At 35.1% G+C, this 19649-nt stretch overlaps 1 protein-coding gene across 2 annotated transcripts in view; it reads left to right on the top strand.

Annotated features, from left to right (window-relative positions):
* Positions 1-19649, top strand: part of SLAIN2 (SLAIN motif family member 2) — a gene marked incomplete at its 5' end in the record, with an annotated part of 47870 nt that overhangs the window by 27667 nt on the left and 554 nt on the right. Inside the window, 2 exons of one of the 2 annotated variants that reach the window (XM_084234033.1) lie at positions 6906-6983; positions 17705-18023. In XM_084234033.1, coding sequence (XP_084090159.1) covers positions 6906-6983; positions 17705-18023 — 397 coding nt within the window. The remainder of the gene's footprint in view (positions 1-6905; positions 6984-17704; positions 18024-19649) is intronic. The other variant, XM_084234034.1, reaches the window with a different exon arrangement.

Below are 19649 nucleotides of genomic sequence, written 5' to 3'. Positions count from 1 at the left end.
AAGAACTTCTAAGACAAAGTTACCTAACTGAGGCATAAAGTGCTATGAAAGTAGACTGAGCACTGTGTATTTTACTCTACATGATGATTTAAAAAAAATTAAATGCTTTCCCAAAAGTATTATTAACTTGATAGATATGAGTATGTGGTTAGCCCAGTTTTCAACAAGCTAGCACAGTTATTCTATAATCTAAATTTTCAGTCTGCAAGCCTCGTGTCACACAGGTCGCATCAATCATATAGACTGATACAGTTCCTATGTAGTCTGTTACTGTCAGTGGTTGAAGCGATCACTTTGCTGAGATCCTTCATTTCTTTAAAGCTGTGAGAAAAAAGTGATAGAAACCTGAGGTTAATGTTCATTTATAACTTGCTTATTAGATAGTAAAACTTAAAAAAAATTCAATTCTTTTAAAATGTTCTTGCATTTTTCCTTAGTTATGTTGTGTTTAACTTTGTGTTAAACTTTTCTTACTTGGTGGCTCAAAAATCAACAGGATAAAGAAAAAATACATTTGAACAGAAATGACTTGTGATAGTATCGATAAACTATCCTTATTTGCCAATAGCATAATGCTATTTATATAACAGAAGCAATTGCATGATACTCTAGCATACAGAGAGATGTAATCCTATTTAAATCTTAGAACAATTATATGAAGGGACTACAATTAACACATTTTAAAAATTAGGAAATTGAAGCTTTGAATGACCAATAACTTAATCTTTTGTCATATAGCTTGTAAGTGACAAGTTAGGATTCATACTCATAGTGATCTTCCTGAGAGCCCACGTCCACTTAGAGAGATTTGTCATATATGTGGTTTAATAATAAGACATAAAAATTATCCAGAAATACTATTTTTTTCTGAGATAAAATTTAAGAAACTGAAAAATTGTACCTAGAGATTTGTGTACCTCATTTATTCAGGTGGACATGTTTTTGTACTTAATTAAAATTTAAACTTAGTATTCCAAGTCTTAACTATGTAATTAAGAGTTATAATACTTATATTTATGATACTCAAATATGGTACCATGAATTTTATAGAAAATAGGGATTCACAGAACTTTAAAAATGAAAGTAAAGATAAAATTTTAAAACTCTAAGTCATACCTAAAATGACAAGCAATAAATTTTGTGCCTTTAAACCTGCAAATTAAATTAATTCGGCACTTGAGATTATCCTGTTGCTGAGTTTCTGCGATCTCCCCCTCCCCCTTGAGATGCCTGCCTTAAACAAAAGCAATCCCTCAATGTTAAATACAACGGAAAAGAAAATTTTCTATCTTTGAGAAGATTAAGGGGGGGCTTCCCTGGTGGTGCAAGGGGTTAAGATGCAGCACCATGAAGCTATCAGCAGCTACTTCAGCAAGAGTTCTTTCCCCAGCCAGGGAGCTAACCCACATGGTGCAGCAGACCTCTCCTGTCTTGCCTGCTGCTCCCCTCAGCAGTGTATTTCAGTAGATCTGCCTGTTCTGCTCCCCACTCTGTCTCTGGTGAATCTTCTCACACCCCATACCTCTGGCCTATACCCAGTTATTGTATGCATAAATAAATAAAAATAAATCTTTTTTAAAAAGTTAATAGAAAAACATTACTCACCTTCCCTAGTGGTAGAATTACAATTATATAAAAACCTGCTAGTGTAGAATCACACCAGTCACAAGAATGTATTTGAAAAGTAGTAAATCCAGAATATTAGCAAGTTCAAAGCTTAATAAGGTTTAATATTTTATAAAATATTAAAGCATTTTGTTTAAGCACATTCTATGTAATGCATATTATAAAGCAAAAAAGTGTTATCCATTTTCTTTGAATTTTAACATATATCTTATTCATAAAAATGTGTGTATATATTTTAGTGTGTATAAATATTATAATTTTCATAATAGCCTTTTAATTTGATATATAATTATTTATAAACAATAAGTTTTATGTATTTAATAAATACACAAATTATTTTTCTATTTTTGTATAAGCTTCAGTTGTTAATGCAATACATGTTGCATTTTGTTTTCTTTTAAGTATTTCTTTTTCCAGCTCTTAAGTGGTAAAGCTTTGGTTCTTACTTGCTGGTCTGCATGAACCTAACTTTGCAAGGTTGCTATTATTTTCCTCTGAGGAATCACTTCTTTTGCCTTATTACTATGCCAATCACTGTTTTTATATGCTTATTTGCTGTGGCTGCATTATTGTAGATGCTGGCATTCAAATATAAATATTGTGAGAGTTTTTAACTTTTATATTTGGAAAATGTGAGTAACTTAAAAAGTTTAAGAAAACCAGAGCATTGCAGAGGTCATGGATACATGTCTTTTTCTCAGATTGTCCAATTAAAGGGGATATTTGTCATGGACAGAGCTTTTCCAAAGTGCTTTGCTTTCTTAGACTACAAGAAGCACAGGTTTAGTAGAAAGTTTTGCTTTCAGAAAAGTATAGGAAGTATTGGTTCAGAAATAAGGGAAGAGAAGGAAGAAAAACCCAAGAATCTTTTGGTTTTGAAAAAATATTACAAAAACTTTGGTTAATATCTTTAAATGTTTACTTTCATGTGAATTATCTTAGTTGAATATTACAACAACCCATTTCTTATTTCTATAGAGAGGGGGCAGAGATCCATATTAAATTATATGAAGGTCGTGTAACTAGAAAAGTGGCAAACGAAGGCCAAGTCACTTTTTCCTCCCAAGTCTCTCAATTCCCGTCTAGTCATTATTTGGATTAGATCGTGCTGATCCAATTGCAAATGAATAGGCCTCTTGGAAGATATTCTTATATTACTATTGGAGCATGGTTTGAGATCAAATAATAAATATGTTGTGATTTACCGCAAAGGAATAAATTTATTCATTATAATACTTAATCACTTTTTACATTTAGGCAAGATATTTTTGCCTAGAATACCCCCCAGAGAAGAGATATTTAAGATCAGTATTCTGCTCTGGACCTCTTTCTGAAGAGGGTGTATTGGGGACAGTTGTCAGCTCTTAGACTGCTGAGAGCCGGGGGAAAGGATTCTCATCTACAATTTACTTAGAACCCAAACACTGAAAGGTTACACTTTAATTTACATAATTATGAAACATAAATTGAAATACAGAAGTCATGATCTGTGAATGAGCTAATGTGAGAATGTATGAAACAGCTATAGGATATAGATATAGGATCCTGTGTAAGGATAAGTAATGCAGTGATGTTGGGTCAGTTATCTAATCCCAAGGAGATTTTATAAATGCAGCCTTTCTGGCTCTTCCAGAAATTTTGACTGAATACATCTGAGATTGGGACCCAGTATCTTTCTTGAATAAGTGTCTCACCTTATTCATAGGGCATATTCAAGTTTGAGAACCGCTGGATTAAAGCTTTACTATGGAGTATCTTGAATCTTTAGTTAGATCTTTAGATACTATCTAGTGGGTCAGTAACCTATGTATTCCTTTATTATTCAACAGATAGTTGCTGTGTGTGTGTTAGTTTGAAGCACTGGGAATAAATGTGAAGGAGATATCTCCTGCCCTCCAATAGCAGGGTGTGATAGCTAGGAACTTCTATGGAAACAGAGAAGAGATGTTAAATTCAGCATTGTAAAGAGGTTTTCAGGAAAGGTATTGAATGATACCTGTTCAACTCAGGAGGAGCTTATGAGTTGCCATGTGAAGAAAGGAGGTACAGATTTTCCCAACAGTGAGATAAGTAATGAATTCTTAAGTATGTCAGTTTTTCTGATAAAATGTAGTGTGTAGGATGGGTTAGCAGGTGTAATGAGTAATGAGAGGTGTAGGTAGGGAACAGATCATGTAAATATATTAGATTTGAATTTCACCCTATAGGAATGGGAGCTCTAGTATTCTGTTAATCAAACTGCTTCTTAGAAAATCCAGTCTGGTAGTAATATGGAGGATGGGTTATAGTTGAGGAAAGATTATGGCTGTTCCATATTCCTGGCAAGAAATAAAGATCTGAACAAAACAGTGGTGCAGGGGGTGAGAAGTTCTGGGTTTGGTTTTTTTAATTAAGCTGAAGGTGTGTGACTTGGTAACACTGAGAGTAAGGTAGATAGGATGACTCTGAATGACAGTTTGTTAAGGAAGAAAAGTTTTAAAGCAGGGCCTCCCCTGTGGCACAGCGGGTTGAGCCTGCGCTCAACTGTGAAGCTGTCAGTAGCCTCTGCGGCGCAGGTTCGATACCCAGCCGGCCAGGGAGATTCCCACATGGCATGGCAGACCTCTCCTGTCGTGCCTGCTCCTTCCCTCAGCAGTGTATTTCAGTCAGTCTGCCTGTTCTGCTCCCAGCTCTGTCCCTGGTGAATCCTCTCACCCTCTTGCATCTCAGGCCTATACCCCAGCTCTTGTATAAAATTAAAAATAAATCTTAAAAAAAAAAAAAGAATCTCTAAAAAAAAAGTTTTAAAGTAGAATGTCATAGGGGTGGTGGGCATGGGGGGGGGGGGCATTTTACCTAGCAGTAATTAATGTTCACTTATAGTGTCTTATGCTTACTTAGTATTTGACACCTGGAGATTATTTTTAATATCCTCCCCATTTGACAAAATTATGTTCAATAAGAATCATGAAATGAAATGAGTTTCAATAATAATGGCTAGGAAAAAATGAAAATATTTTACTAAACTTAGTATGTTATTTAGTGTCAGTAAAAAAAAAAAAATCAACATTATAGTAAAATTTATATAATGGAACAATATAGTAGTCCCCCTTTATCTGTGGTTTCACATTCTGTGGTTTAACTGCTGCACTTTGTCATTTAAAAATTATTTTGTCTTTGGAAAACTGCTCTTATGGGCATTTAGTTTTTGTTCTTATTTGGGTTGCATGTTACTATGTTGTATTTCATGAAAATCAGTTAGTTCGTTCTGTCTTTATCAAGCAAATTTAGTTTTTGTGGCTTGATTCTATTTGCATTCTGATTCTTTGACTTACCATTGGACAGTTTTCACTTTTCTATAGATTCCCTTATTACGACATCATCCATGAAATTTGAGGGGTAAATTAGGTCCAATGGATTTACCGTAGCTATTAACTTAAATGTTATTTCCAAAACAGTTGTTTATAGACAATAGTTGATAGTGAGATGACATTAAAAAAAATTGTAATGGTTAATAAATAATGTGGATGCCGGTATACATCCAGTTGGTTATCTTTGTCCTCATTTATTCCACTCCAGTCACAGTGGCCTCCTTTCTGTTTTTCAGACATACTAGACACACTACTACCCCATGACCTTTATAATTGCTTTTTCCTCTGTCTAGAATGCTTTCCCCAAATACCTATATGACTGTCTTCCTCTCTTCCTTCAGATCTTTCTGCAAATGTCATCTCAGGTATATCTGTCCTCATCACCTTGTTTACAGTTGCAACTTAAATTTTCCTTTTCCTGGCCCCCTTTCTTAATTTTCTCCTTAGCAGCTATTTCCATCTGGCAGGCCATATATTTTACTCTTTATTGTCTATCTCCCCTTTACTGGATTATTAGTTTCATGGAAGTGGAAACTTTATGTAGTTGGCTGCTGAATCCATTATACCTAAAAAAAAATTACCTGGAATAAAATAGATAATTTAAGTGAATGAAAATATGAATGGTTGAAAGCAAATATGGGTAAATAATGTAAATGGAGAATGCTCAACGATGATAGCATCCTGTATTTTTGTGGAATAGATATATGAAGTAATGTGTATCAAATTGATTTTCTCAGGTGTGGAGATTTTTTGATAGTCTGCTTGGCAATATTTCAGTTAAATTGGCAAAGTATTTAGCCACAGTAAACATAGAATGCTGTAAAATTTAAAAACAGGTAAATTTATTGCTCTTAAAAATGTTTTATTATTAGACAGCAAGAAAACAATGTTAGCATTGGTTGTGTTAGGCAATAGAATGAAAGGGGGATTCTCTTAAGGATTATTCCTTTATCAACCCAATGACATTTATGCTTTGGCCAGATTTACAGGTGTGAGGTCTCTTTTTATGTCCATAAATTTTAGAGGTGTGTGTAGTTTTGTTTTTAAATTGGTAGGGCACCATTTTAAGCCATTTAAATAGTTGACTGCACTGGTAAATAGGTGTTGAACTCCTCAGTTTATTGGAACCATAGTGAGCTTTAACTCTGGAAGGCTCTGGGCTCCTGCTTACATGCTAGTTTTGAGAGTTTTGTTGCATTTTGAAGAAGGTTTGAAGGAAGTTTAAAACTCCTTATTGATCAGTTTAAAAAGCAGGGGCTCTGACTCTTCTAAAGCCCTCAGCCTCACCAACGCAAACACACCCCTCATGCATAGGTGCACGGTCCAGATATCCTGCTATGCGAGATCTGAGGTACCAATTAGTTGTGTTCTGTAGCGTGATGTTAAATGTATTAAAACCACACATTTTTGGTTCCCTGAGGACCTGCTAGGTTCTGAGTTTTCTTCTCCTTTTTGAGTATGGGGATTACTGTTTCATGTTAGGACTATTCATCTAACAATAACTGCTTTGCCAAAGTCTGCTTTTTTGCATTGAACAAGTACTCCATTTATTTTATTCTATACTGTGTGCTTGTGTTCATCACTTTTACTTCATTAGCTTTGTATTCTTTGCATCTTGTAGCATGTTTGCTGGTGGTTTGCTTTCTCTTTGATATTTTGGTCAATTTACATTTTTAGGTTTTCTCATCTATAAAACTATTTCTAAAAGTATATACTTTGCACTAAGATTTCCACCCCCTTTCCTTTCCAACTTAATGCACTAAGCATCACTTTAAAATTTCTCTGCTTTTAGGATTCTAACATTTTCACCTTATGGTTTCTGTTTCTTGATGGATTTTCAAGTTTGTATTAAAGTATTCAAGTTTACAGAAGCTATAGTCTTTATCTTGTCCTTCCAGGCAAATATTACAGTTCCTTATTTTTCAACAGCTTCCCAAAGGCTGAAAAATTTGCCTCGTACTTCCCTCAAAGCCAAACAGTTGCTTCAAACTTCATCTACAAAAAGAGGTAACTACAACCTCTTATTAAGCTTAAAATTTCAGGAAATGATCGTTAGTTAAATCTCATATCTTTTGGCATACTGAGTCAGTGATGCCTATAGGACACATTTTAGTCTTACTCTTTTCCCCAATGACTAAGTGAATTTGTTCTCTGTTATTTTGGATAAATCCAGAAGAAAGGTATGTATTGGATTGCTAGTCCGAAAGGAATAAATGATAACATTTAATATTAGAAAATTTATTTTTCTTCCAACATAAAACTGAAGATCATTGTTTTAACTTAATGCTAGATGAACTTATACGTGCTTTTAAATGAAAACAAAGGGAAGACATTCTTTATGTAATGGTTTTTCTTCTTTGATTTTTTTTTAATTGTCTATAGTGTAAAATGAAAATGCTTTCATATTAGAAGTTGATTGGAGTTCAATCACAAGTTGTGGTTAACTGAAAATGTTTGTAATAGTTATGGAATGGCAGTTTTTGTAAGAGCCAAATTGAGGAAATTTATGAGGGTTGGACACCAAAGTTATCTCATTTGTTTCAAGAGATTGGATGTATGCGAAGTGAAATAAAGTAAAATTGAGAGATACATGGGATTGGCTAGACTGGTTGTAATAGAACAAATAGAAGCCTCAGAAGGAATGGGATGGAATGAGATAGGCAGTGAGGAAGAATATTTCCCAATCTAGGATATGTAGATTCTCTGATTGCTTCAGAACTCAGTAAATAACAAAGATGCATAAAGAGAATGAAGCACTAAAAGACAATGCATGGAAAGAGGGGCTTGAGATTTGACTTGTTAAAAAAAGATTTGGTTAATATAATCATAAAAGTACTAAAACATATGACAAGTTCATTAATGCACATGTGTTATCAATTATTTGTTGATTTAAGTATGGTTTAAGAAAATGGCTTTTAATAATAGAATCTGAATGGAAAAAGAATAGTCAAACAGAAAAGTGGGATATGAGAATATTTATCTTTTGAACGTCAGAAGTTGCCATAGGCTTCCAATTACAGGCAGGTGTCTTTTGGTGCCATTGTTGGAAATAATCAACTGGATAGATTATACTCTTTTGATGGAAATGTTGACTTAATAGGGATCATTATAGAAAAGGGTCCTTCTAGAAATTATTTAGACTTTTTTGGAGACTTCCAAATATTTTTGAGTACTTCTACCCGTGAAAGGGTTGTGGTGTCTAAAACAGGGCAAGATTGTATATCATTATAAAAAGGGGGTTTTATGGTTACATGAATTTTATTTGCCTCTGTATGCTACTTAATAATATTTTGGAGGCTCAGGTAGGATTTTATTTTGCTTTTTATTAGGTTAAGATTATAACTTCTGGGTTTTTTTTCTCTTTTTTTTTTTTTTTTTTTTTTTGTCTATGAAAGCACCTTATTTTTTGTGATTCTGAGCCACCAAACTGCCTATCCTCCCTGACAAGAAAACAGGAAAACCAAATCTCAGAATTTCTGATACACCTAGCTCTGTGTAGTTGGCTTAGTAAAGGGAGAAGAGTGTGTATGTATTTGATTTTGTTCTATTTTGCTTCATTTTGTTTCATCTTATATTCATCTTAATCCAGGAGCTCATATTTTCTTGTTGGTATTGTGGATTAGGGATAATTTTACCCTGGAAGTTCTGTACCAGTTGAAACATGGACACAGGTATTTGATAGAATTAAAACTTTTAATTAGCTTAAAATTATTGGTAAAACTAATTATTGGTAAAACTAAGGAGAATACTTCTTAGATCTAAAACCAATATGGATTTTCTAATTTTCCCTCTCATCTACACTTTGAGAGAGGGTTTTCCTTACTGAGCTATGGCCTATGGGACTCTGCTTTTGTAGGGATGTGAAGCAGAGAGGAGACAAACACCACATATTCATTCATAGGTAACTTGACAATTTAATCTGTTCGATATAAAAACATGGAGACTCCGTAGTAAAATTGTCACATAAATCAATTGCCCCATCCTGAACATCTTGTTCCAACATTTCCAAAAAAGTCAATATACTTATTTTAAGGGTTCACAGGATCATGGAAAAAGAATGATTGGTTCCCTAATCAATTGAAAATTTTGATTCATTTTGATTTTAATTGCATTAAGTGGCAAGCGAACTAAGAACTATGTTGCCTAGCATAGAGGCAAACTATAAACATTTGTTGAATGAACACAATCATGCATAACTCAAGAAAGGTTGGTTGGGTACATTCATTTTTGTGGTTTCATGCAAGTTTTATGTATTTCTTCTGATCATCCTTCTCTTTGTGGAAGAGAATCAATTCATTGTGTTTTCTAAGTCTTCCTAGAAGTGATTGCTTAAACTGCTTTGGCAGAGAGATTTATTCATTCCAAGTTGTTGGGAATTCTGTGACAGAGGTAAACAATGTAGACTCTGCAAAGTCAGGGAAAGAAAATGAAGTTAGAGAATGAAGTTAGAAAAAAGTGAAGACAGCGATCTGGACAAATTAAAATGTAGACGAAACACTTTCATTTAGAAGCAAAATGGCAACTAAGGAGGATTTAGTGATGGTAATTGTCTTAATAATTCTTTTATTCACTGTATTTTGAGATACTCAAGGTGACAAACTGTAAGAGGCTTATTGGTATGAGTTTAAAATTTTTGTTTAATATCAGAGTAACTAAAAATGGAGAACCCAGGTATTTTATCATTACTCTGAATCCAAAATTTTAAATTTCTTGTGTTCCCCTTTTTATGCACTAACAAGTATTTATTGAATCTGTATTTTTTCCTCTATTTAAGTGTAGTCAAAGCCTGTCTCTGTCACATACAGTCTTAAATACAGTTTAAAATGGTGAGAATTGGGCCTTCCAGATGGTGCAGGGGTTAAGTCTCAGTGCTATCAAGCTGTCACCAGCCAATGCACATAGAGATGGATCCCCAGCCAGGGAACTATCCACATGGCACAGCAGACCTTTCCTGTCTCACCTGCTGTTCCCCCTCAACAGTATATTTCAGTAGATCTGCCTGTTTTGCTCCCCACTCTGTCTCTGGTGAATCCTCTCCCCCCCCACCCCACCCCCATACCTCTGACCTACAACCCAGTTGTTGAATGCATAAATAAATAAATCTTTTTAAAAAACAATAAAAAATATGAAATAAAATGATAGAAGAGTTGGTCCCCTTCACATGACTTTATTATATAGACTTGGGTCAATACAGCTATAAAAGTCACCTAACTCCAATTCACCTCATTATTTTTATTCCCTAATCTCCGCGTTTATAGATAAGGCAAACTGCTGCTACCATTGAAGGAAACACCTTTTTACAATAGTAAAACTCCAGTTCAGTGAACCTCTTCATATCATCTCTAGTTTTCCCGGAAAACATTCAGTGACCTCTCTGGTGGTTCAGGCAGTTGAGTGCAGCACTGTGAAGCTGTCCGTAGCCTCTGCAGCATGAGTGCAATCCCTGCTGGCCAGGGAGAAACCCACATGGCAGCAGACCTCTCCTGTCTTGCCCGCTGCTCCCCTCAGCAGTGTATTTTGTCAGTCTGCCTGTTCTGTTTCCTGCTCTGTCTCTGGTGAATCCTCACCCTCCCATGCATCTGGCCTGTACCCCAGTTCTTGTATAAACAAAAACAATTTTTTTTAATAAAATAAAAAACATACAGTGACCTTGTTACAAAGTATTTCTCTCCATTATCTTGCAAATTGTAGGCTTTAACATCTGTGCTATTATATAAAAACTTTATAAATTTAAAACAATTTCTCATTTATAAATTTGCTTTTAAAGTTATTTTTAAATATAACAAATTCATGAAGTCAGGGATCGAACTCATGGTGCTGCAGAGGCTGCAAATATAGCTTCATAAGTTGCTTCTTAACCTCTTGTGCCACCAGGGAGGCCCTAAATAAATCTTAAGAAAAAAATACTTAACATAAGTGTTAATGGAATGGGGATCTTCCAATTCTAACATCCCTTTTTTCCCCCCAAAGTACTTGTGAAAAAAGAAACTTTTCCTTAATTTTTGGTCAGCCAGTGCCACAGTTTCTTTAGCAAATTCATAATAAATGCTTATCCTTTCCTTTTGTTTGCCAGCTTCCAAAATAAATAATTGGTCAATCTAGCATCCTGTTGTATACAACAAAATGTTGTTACATTTTGATATGATCTGGTTATTTTCCCAACTTTGGTTGAAGCTTCTTCAAGTTATCTTTCAGGTCTTTATGATGCAGCTTCAGTAGTCTTTGATAACTTCTGCTAACTGGTATGACAAGATAGGAACACCATGTGCATTTCCTGCATTGACCTGGAGATGGTATTTTCTTCAAAAGCTCTAATTTAAAAATATATTTGATGCTTAATTCCAGTCTATATATTATGGTCTCATCAGTCATTTTTCTTGTATAAAAGCTCATTCTTTAGTAGCTTTCTCAAGAAGGAGTTATATGAACATTATCTGTTACCTCAATTTTCACATGTTGAAAATTGACATCTTTCTTATTTGCTGTTTTTATACTCATCAGCTCTTATGAAATCATTGACTCACATTTTCTGTCCTTGAGTATCTTTACTATATTACTCTATTTTGGTCAGGAATAAAGAATTTGTTTTGTTATTATCATTTATTCTTTGTGCAAAGAATGTGCAAAGGCTACTTTTTTCCTTTAAGTTAAGTAATTTGCTAGAATTGTTTTTGTATTATTCATTTTGAATTGATTTCTCCAGATATGTGGAATAGTCATCCAATATGGAGTTGCATATCTTTAATTTTAAATAATTTCTTTCGAAGTACAGTTTTTCATTCTGTTCCATGCTTTGGTTTTCTTTTTTGTGGGACTCCTGTTGTATACATGCTGAATGTTCTTTGCCTATCTTCTGTACTGTTGCCTTCTCTTGCATCCTTTTCCTTTCTTTCTTCATTTCTTCTTGTACAAGTTTCTTTTCATTGTCTCTTCCTCTTAAAGCATAATCTGTTGTGTATTTTGCCTCTAGTACTCCTTCCATATTAGACTACATTTTGAAATGATTTATTCTATGCCTAATTATTTTCTGAGTTATCTCATTTTTTAGTGTTTCCCATTCTGATTTATGATGTTCTTTTCATATTTTGTATCATTTTCCTTAATGGATTTAGAATTTGAAATACTAGATTATAATTTTCATCTTTGTGTCTGCATGATGGACATATTTTCCACGAGATTCCATAGTTAGAAGTTTTATTCCTGTTCTTTTTTCTTTTAATAATTTTATTTAGGACTTGGCCTCAATCCTTTCCTGTTGCTCATTTTTTATAAAATTTGTTTTTCTACACGAAGGGAGTTTGAGCTAAGATTTTCTAATGATTGGCTCTAGAGCTCCCTCTTCTGGGAGGAACTGTTAAAAGTAGGGCTATTTATTTTCTGAGCTTTCTTGCCTTTATTGTCTCTCCTCCCTACTTTTAAAATTCATGCACTAAAAATTTACAAGCCAGTACTTTTTCTATATATATATATATATTCTCAGGGTTGAGCAACTAGCACACTGTCTGATTGAGATGAAAATTTACCCTGGTGTTTTCTTCCAGGAGTTTTTAATCGATGCAGCTCTAACATAGAGGCATATAATTCATTTTAAGTTAATTTTCATATATGGTATATAGTAGGAATCCAGCTTCACTGCTTTGTATGTGGTTGTCCAAGAAGCATTTGGAACTCTCCCTCCTCTTATCTGGACTTCATTATCTCTTGTCTCTGACATCCCTGTTGTGCTCTGTTTGGATTCCTAGGGTTTTTTCCTTAATATAAAGTTTTTAGTTTGAAAACTAGTCAGTTTTGAAGTTTCATAGGGCTTATATTGTTCCTAGACCCTAACAGTTGACCTCTTGTACTCACTACTGGAGTATGCAACCCTCTCCCCACTGCCATTTTCAGCTGCTATTCAAAATCTGTTTTATATGAGTATTCGTGGACTGTTTTGGAATTCTCAGGATGCTGAGATGTTCCTCTGCTTCCTTGTGCACAGATGGTGATATCATGTGGGGGTGTAGTTGTTACTACCTTGTCCTCTACCCGCTTGTTTTGGGGGTTTGCAGAGAAACTGTCACCTGATTTTGTTGTAGGACTTGTCTGTGGGTTTTTATTTGACTTTCCTAGTATTCTGTGTGAAACCTTGAGAAATTTATAAATTTGTTATCATTGCCATTAACAACTTCCAAGAATCCTTATAGATCTGTTTCTTAATCCTCACATTGACATTTTTTCTTTTTTTTTACTAAATATTATAAAGATAGTTATAAAAATTAGATTAATTTGTTTAAATAAACTATGTTAAACTGTATAATAAAGGCATAGATGTACAGCTTTTTATCTATATACATCTTGTAAATTTTCATACTGAAGTGCCTCTTAAGTCTTCATCAAATATCTTGATACCTTGTTCTTTGATTTTGCAAATGTGTCTTTATGATTAAGACTTCCTTCACCAGGATGGAGAGGTACTAAGCAATATTTTAAAAAAAAAAAAAAAGATTTATTTATTTTTGCATATAAGAACGGGATACAGGCCAAAGGCGTGGGGAGCGAGAGGATTCCCCAGAGACAGAGTGGGGAAGAACAGGCGGAATGACTGAAATACACTGCTAAGGGGGAGCAGTGGGTGAGTCAGGAGAGGTCTGCTGTGCCTTGTGGGTTGCTCCCTGGCCAGGGATCGAACTCGTGCTACAGTGGCTGCAAAAGCTTCATAGGTTGCGTCTTAACCCCTTGCACCACCAGGGAGGCCCCTTAGCAATCTGAATAGTTCTTGTGTTCAGTGTTTTGCTCTGTAGTTTTTTTTCTTTACTCTGGCACTCTAAGAATGGTGGTAAGATTTTCGTTTGAATAAATATGTTCAGGAAAAAAACTTTTAAAGTCTTCATTGAGATTAATTGTCTTAGAAGTGTCTCTAAGTTATTTTCTCTTTTTAGAGTTAATTAGAAGATTAAGCTGAAAATGTTTGCTAGCGGCTTATTTATATATATATCAATGTTTTTGACTGAATGGGGAGAAAAGCTAGTCAGACTTATTCCAAGGGATTTCTTCTGCCTCTTATGTTTATTATGTTTAATAAATCTTGATAACTGTGTACTTACAAAAATGAGGTGAGTCATATACACTAATGGAAGAAATCAGAGACTTTATACCTTGCTATAAATGTTGTCACCTGTGACAAGTTTATTACACCTTGAAGGTATATCTTAGGAAACTTGCTTCAGATAATAGCCTCCCAACACCAAATAAAATATTTCATAGAGTTATCAGTTTGGTTGATTTAAAATCTGCCATCTCATCCTGTCTGTTCTTTATTTAGATCTAGATCTCTGTTCTTTTTCCCCCTCCTTACTTTCTTTTTTTTTGAATAGCTGAGTACTTTTCAGCATTCAGTTTATTTCTTGTTGGCTTCTTTTCCATCTATAGCTCTTTTTTACATATGTTTTTTTCATTAAGTGATTGCTCTAAAGTGTGCAGTGTGTATGTATAACTTATTACAGTTTACCTTCATTATGCCACTTCACTAATAGTGTAAAAACCTTTTAACACCATGCTGCCATTCCTCCCCAATCTTGGTGCCACTTTTTGTCATCTATTTTAATTTTACGTATATATTAAAATCTGGGATGTGTTTTTGTTATTTTTACTTTAAATAGTTATCTATTAGTGAAAAATGACTTGTTAAACATATTTTGTTTCTTTTTTTTTGAAAGATATTTTGTTTGTTAACATATTTCCTTTCATAGTATAATTTGCTTTGTGCAGATCAGAGTTACTATTTGGTATCATTTCCTTTCCTTAATTTCTCTTAGTGTAAAGTGACTGCTGACAACAAATTCTCATTTTGTCTTTATTTTGATATGACTTTTGAAACATAAATACTGCACATAAGACTCTAGACTGATAGACTTTTAAGCCTTTCAGCTGTGTTACACCATTGTAGTTAGCTTACCTCCTTTTATTGAGAAGTATGTGATATTTTATCTTTGTTCCTCTGTTTAAAAACAGTCTTTTATGGTTTTCAAACTTCCTGTTTACTTTAAAAATGTTTTCTGCCCCACTCATAGCCCTCTTCCAGCTGGGATCCACTTGCATATATTAGACAGCAGTGTATTGACCTTTTATTCAGTGGGGCTTTATCATTTTGGTTTTTGTGTATTTTTATTCTCCATATGCTTTAGTTTGGATTATTCAAACTGTTATGTCTTTAGGTGCTTTAAAATCCTTTCCTGCTGATTTGGTCATTTTTGTGACTTCTTGGTCTGTTTCTGTTGGCTAATTTTTATCCCGGTTTTGGTTACACTTTCCTATTCCTTTGTAAGTCTACTACTTTTGTATTGGATAGTGGATGTTGTGATTTTTTTTTTTTTAACATTGTTTTGTGTTGGATTCGCTTATCTTTTAAATAGTAATAGTCTGTTGTGGCAAGCAGTTATTCACGGATCAGTTTGATCCTTTAGGTATCAGCAGACATTTTATTGAAGAGTCAGATAGTAAACACTTTAAGATTGTGGCTAATATAGTCTCTGTTACAACTATTCAACTCTGCCCTTGTCCCTAGAAAGCAGCTATAAAATCATACAAACACACGTGTTGTTGCCATGTCCTAATAAAACTTTCTTATTGAAACTTAACTGTGAGTGGTAGTTTTTTGACCTCTGCTTTAAGATTTAGTCTGTTTAGTGCCTCCCTGGTGATGCAGTGGTTAAAGACAGTGCTCTCAGGCTATTGCCAGCCACTGAAGCACAGTTCCATCCCTGGCTGGCCAGGAAGTTGACCCACCTGGTGCAGCAGACCTCTCTCCTGCCTCACCGGTTGCTCCCCTCAGCAGTGTATTTCAGTAGATCTGCTTATTCTGCTCCCCACTCTCTCAGGTGAATCCTCTCACCACCCGTGCCTCTGGCTTATTTATACCCCAGTTCTTGTATGCATAAATAAACAAATCTTTAAAAGAAAAAAAAAGACTTAGGCTGTTTAGAGTAGGGTTAGGTTATCCCTTTAGGAGTGTCTCCTGATTGCTCTAGATGTTCAGCAAGAACTGTCTAACTGGATGAAAGTAGCTTCCTAATCCTGTGTTGGCTTTGGAAGCTCTTCATTCTGCACAATACTCCACTCATCCTTTGCTCAGTCTTATGGAACATTGTCTGGCACACACACCAGCTCAATATCTAGCCAAAGATTTGAGCAAACCCCAAAGCTGAGTTACGCAATCTAGTGGAATACCTCCTCTGAGGTATTCTGCCCCTCATACTCTAATTTTTGTCTTTTTAACTTAGCACAATAACTTTGATCTACTTGGAATCTGCTTCCTTGTTCTGTAACCCAAAAAATGTCTCTAGACCAAAAAAAAAAAAAAAAATTCCAGGTTGTTCACAGGGCTTACCACCTCCCAGAGATTTCACTCCTATACTACATTGTCCAAAATTTGAAAACTTGTATATATTTCATCTGGTTTTGTAGGTATTTAAAGCAAGAGGGTGAGCCTTCTGATAGTTTTAACATCATATTTGAAAGCTTCTGTGGTGGTTTTAAAATATCTGACTTCCATTGTAGACTAAATTCCTTGGCATAGTGCCTGGGCTCTGAGTCTCACCACAGTGTTCTTTGTTAGATAAAGAGCATTAATATAATGATACTGTGTGTCGTCATTTATGAGCATTTGAAGAACTCAAAACTGATACCTTTTCAAAGAAGATTTATCAAAACAATAAACAGGAGAGGTTGAATGTGTACCTCAGGAGATCTGAATATATAATGCAAAATAACCAGAGCAGTAATAAAATTTATTAGAAATCTTCTTTTGTCTTAAAAATTAATGCAAATTATACATTTTGTTATTTCATATATCAGTATTTTATTGTGTTTTGGTTACCACTTAGTAGAATTGACTTTACAGGGCCTCCCCTGGTGGCGCAGGTGGTTGAGCAACGCACTGTGAAGCTGTCCGCAGCTTCTGCAGCGCCAGTTCCATCCCGGCCGGCTGGCGAGGGTCCCACATGGCGCGGCAGACCTCTTCTGTTGTGCCCGCTCCTCCCCTAAGCAGTGTATTTCATCAGTCTGCCTATTCTGTTCCCCGCTCTGTCTCTGGTGAATCCTCTCACCCTCGCGCGCATCTGGACTGTACCCTGGTTCTTGTATAAATAAATAAATCTTAAAAAAAAAAAAAAGAATTGACATTACAGGAAAAGGTACTCTTTATCCTATGGCTTCATATACCTCTGTAGATATGCCTCTGGATTTGTAACTTCCCTATTTTGTGAAGCATAGCAATTGAAGTTTTTATTTAAATAAATTTTAGTTTCTAAATTTTAAGTTACACCATAGATATTAACGGGCTATTGGTGGAGGTACGCCCACCAGATACGTGATATATGTTTACATGGTGTTTATTTGAGGGGAAAGTCAACATCCAATAGTTAGCCTTTATATCCCTTCTAGAATGTGGTCCTGGTTATTTGCTACAGTGAAATAAAATCCTGCAGTACCTTTTTGCCTCTGGTATTGTGGATTCTTAGCTAAACATAGCTGGTGTCAAGGATTGTTGACTATCTTCTGAGGAAGAACACTGTTATTTAGGACTCACCAATTTTTTTTATTAGCCCAGAAATATTCTTTATTCCTTTCATTTCTAGAGTAGGGTTTTGTGAATAATGGTTTTTGTGCCCAGTGAAGTGTATCATAAAACAATTATTTCACTTACACTTGGTTTCCACTAACAACATTGATTTTTCTTTACCGTTCTGCAGTACCTTCTCCAGGCAAATTCCGCTCCCCTGCAGCACCATCTCCTCTGGCTCTCCGGCAGCCAGTAAAAGCATTTAGTAACCATGGCTCTGGTTCTCCTGGTAGCCAAGAAACAACACAGCTCACGCAAACCACCTCCTCACCTGGGCCACCCATGGTTCAGAACACAGTCCCTGCAAATCCTCCCAGCAATATCAACAGCATGACTCTAACCAGACCTGCAGGGACAACCTCAATGAGAAGTGGCTTGCCCAGACCCAGTGCCCCTTCTGCTGGGGGTATACCAGTGCCTCGCAGCAAACTTGCACAGCCTGTTCGCAGGTAAGTGGCAAATGATCTGTTTCAACATTGTTGAGCATCAGAAAGTGAGTAGAATGAAATTACCTTCATCTCTACCTTGGAAAGTGAGCAGAGAGAATACCATTTTAATAAAACATTGCTTAATCATTTTAAAAGAAACCTTTGGGATTTCAGGATATTGTACCACTCTAATTCAAATTAAATATGCCCAGGCATATAACCTGTTTAAAGTCCTAGAAAAAGTGTTAAAACCATTCAATTTGATTGTTATAATTATTCGTTTTGAATATGATACTCAGTAATGATAATAAAACCGTGTTAAAACTGAGATTAAGAGTTAAAACTGCCAGGTACTAAGTCTGAATATAATCCAGGAGGGTGTTTTTAAAGCTTGAAAATCTGGGGATATGCTTGGTTTTTGTTTGTTTAATCTTCAGGTGATCCTGAGTCCAGCCAGATTGCATCTGTAATCTTTTCTACCTTTCAGAAATGTTACCACCATCAGTAAGATTAAATGTCAACTGTAATCAAACATTAAATATTTATTTGCTTGAATAAAATGCTTTCATCACGTAAGCATTAAAATTGATTTAAACATATTACACTTCTGAATTCAATAGTACAGTAGCTTTGAACAGTGCTAAATAATTTATACTTCCCTTATTTAATTTTTACAATAGCATCAAATGTGTACTGTTGTTATTTTTTCAGAGAAAAATACTTAAATTTAATGAGGTTAAATAATCTGCCTAAGACTACACAATTAATTAATAAGACCTTCAGCTCCAAGTATGTCTGATTTTGGAGATATTTTTAGCACTATCGTATTTGCCTCTCTAGTAATAATGACACTAAGTCCCCACTGCCATAGTCCTCACTCTGCCCTATTTATAAATAAATACATGATAAGGCTACTTTTTCTAGATGGCCTCATCTTTTCCTTTCTTTTATTCTAGTAGCTATGTTAACAAAACGAGGTTATTGAAGTAATCTGATTACCAGTAAAACTTGAAAATTGTACATTAATTCAAAAGGATACTTGCACCCCTATGTTTATTGCAGCACTGTTTACAATAGGTAAGATATAGAAACAACCCAAATGCCCAAAAATAGATGACTGGTCAAGATGTGTTATGTATGGGCCTCCCTGGTGGCGCAGCGGTCAAAGTCTCAGTGCAGTGAATCTATCGCCAGCCACTGCAGCAGAGTTTGATCCCTGGCCAGGAAGCTGCCCACATGGCGCAGCAGACCTCTCCTGTCTCACCCGCTGCTCCCCTCAGCAGTGTATTTCAGTAGATCTGCCTGTTCTGCCCCCCCCTCTGTGATGAATCCTTTTACTCCCCATATCTCTGGCCTACACCCCAGTTCTTGTATGTATAAATAAATAAAACTTTTAAAAAAGACGTGGTATATATACACAGTGGAATACCATTCAGCAATAAAAAAAGATTAATTCATGTCATTTGCAGCAACATGGATGGAGCTGGAAGGGGTTATGCTCAGTGAAATAAGCCAAAAGGAAAAAGAAAAATATTGGATGGTTTCACTTATAGGAGGACTATAGGGGAACCAAATAAGGGATCAGGAAAAATTAATAATAATAATAATAATAAATGATAAAACAAAATTAACAGGGAACTATAAATC

This window comes from Talpa europaea (genome assembly GCF_964194135.1).
Source record: "Talpa europaea genome assembly, chromosome: 5".
Taxonomy (NCBI): Eukaryota; Metazoa; Chordata; class Mammalia; order Eulipotyphla; family Talpidae; genus Talpa; species Talpa europaea.
This window is presented reverse-complemented; position numbering and strand designations above follow the sequence as displayed.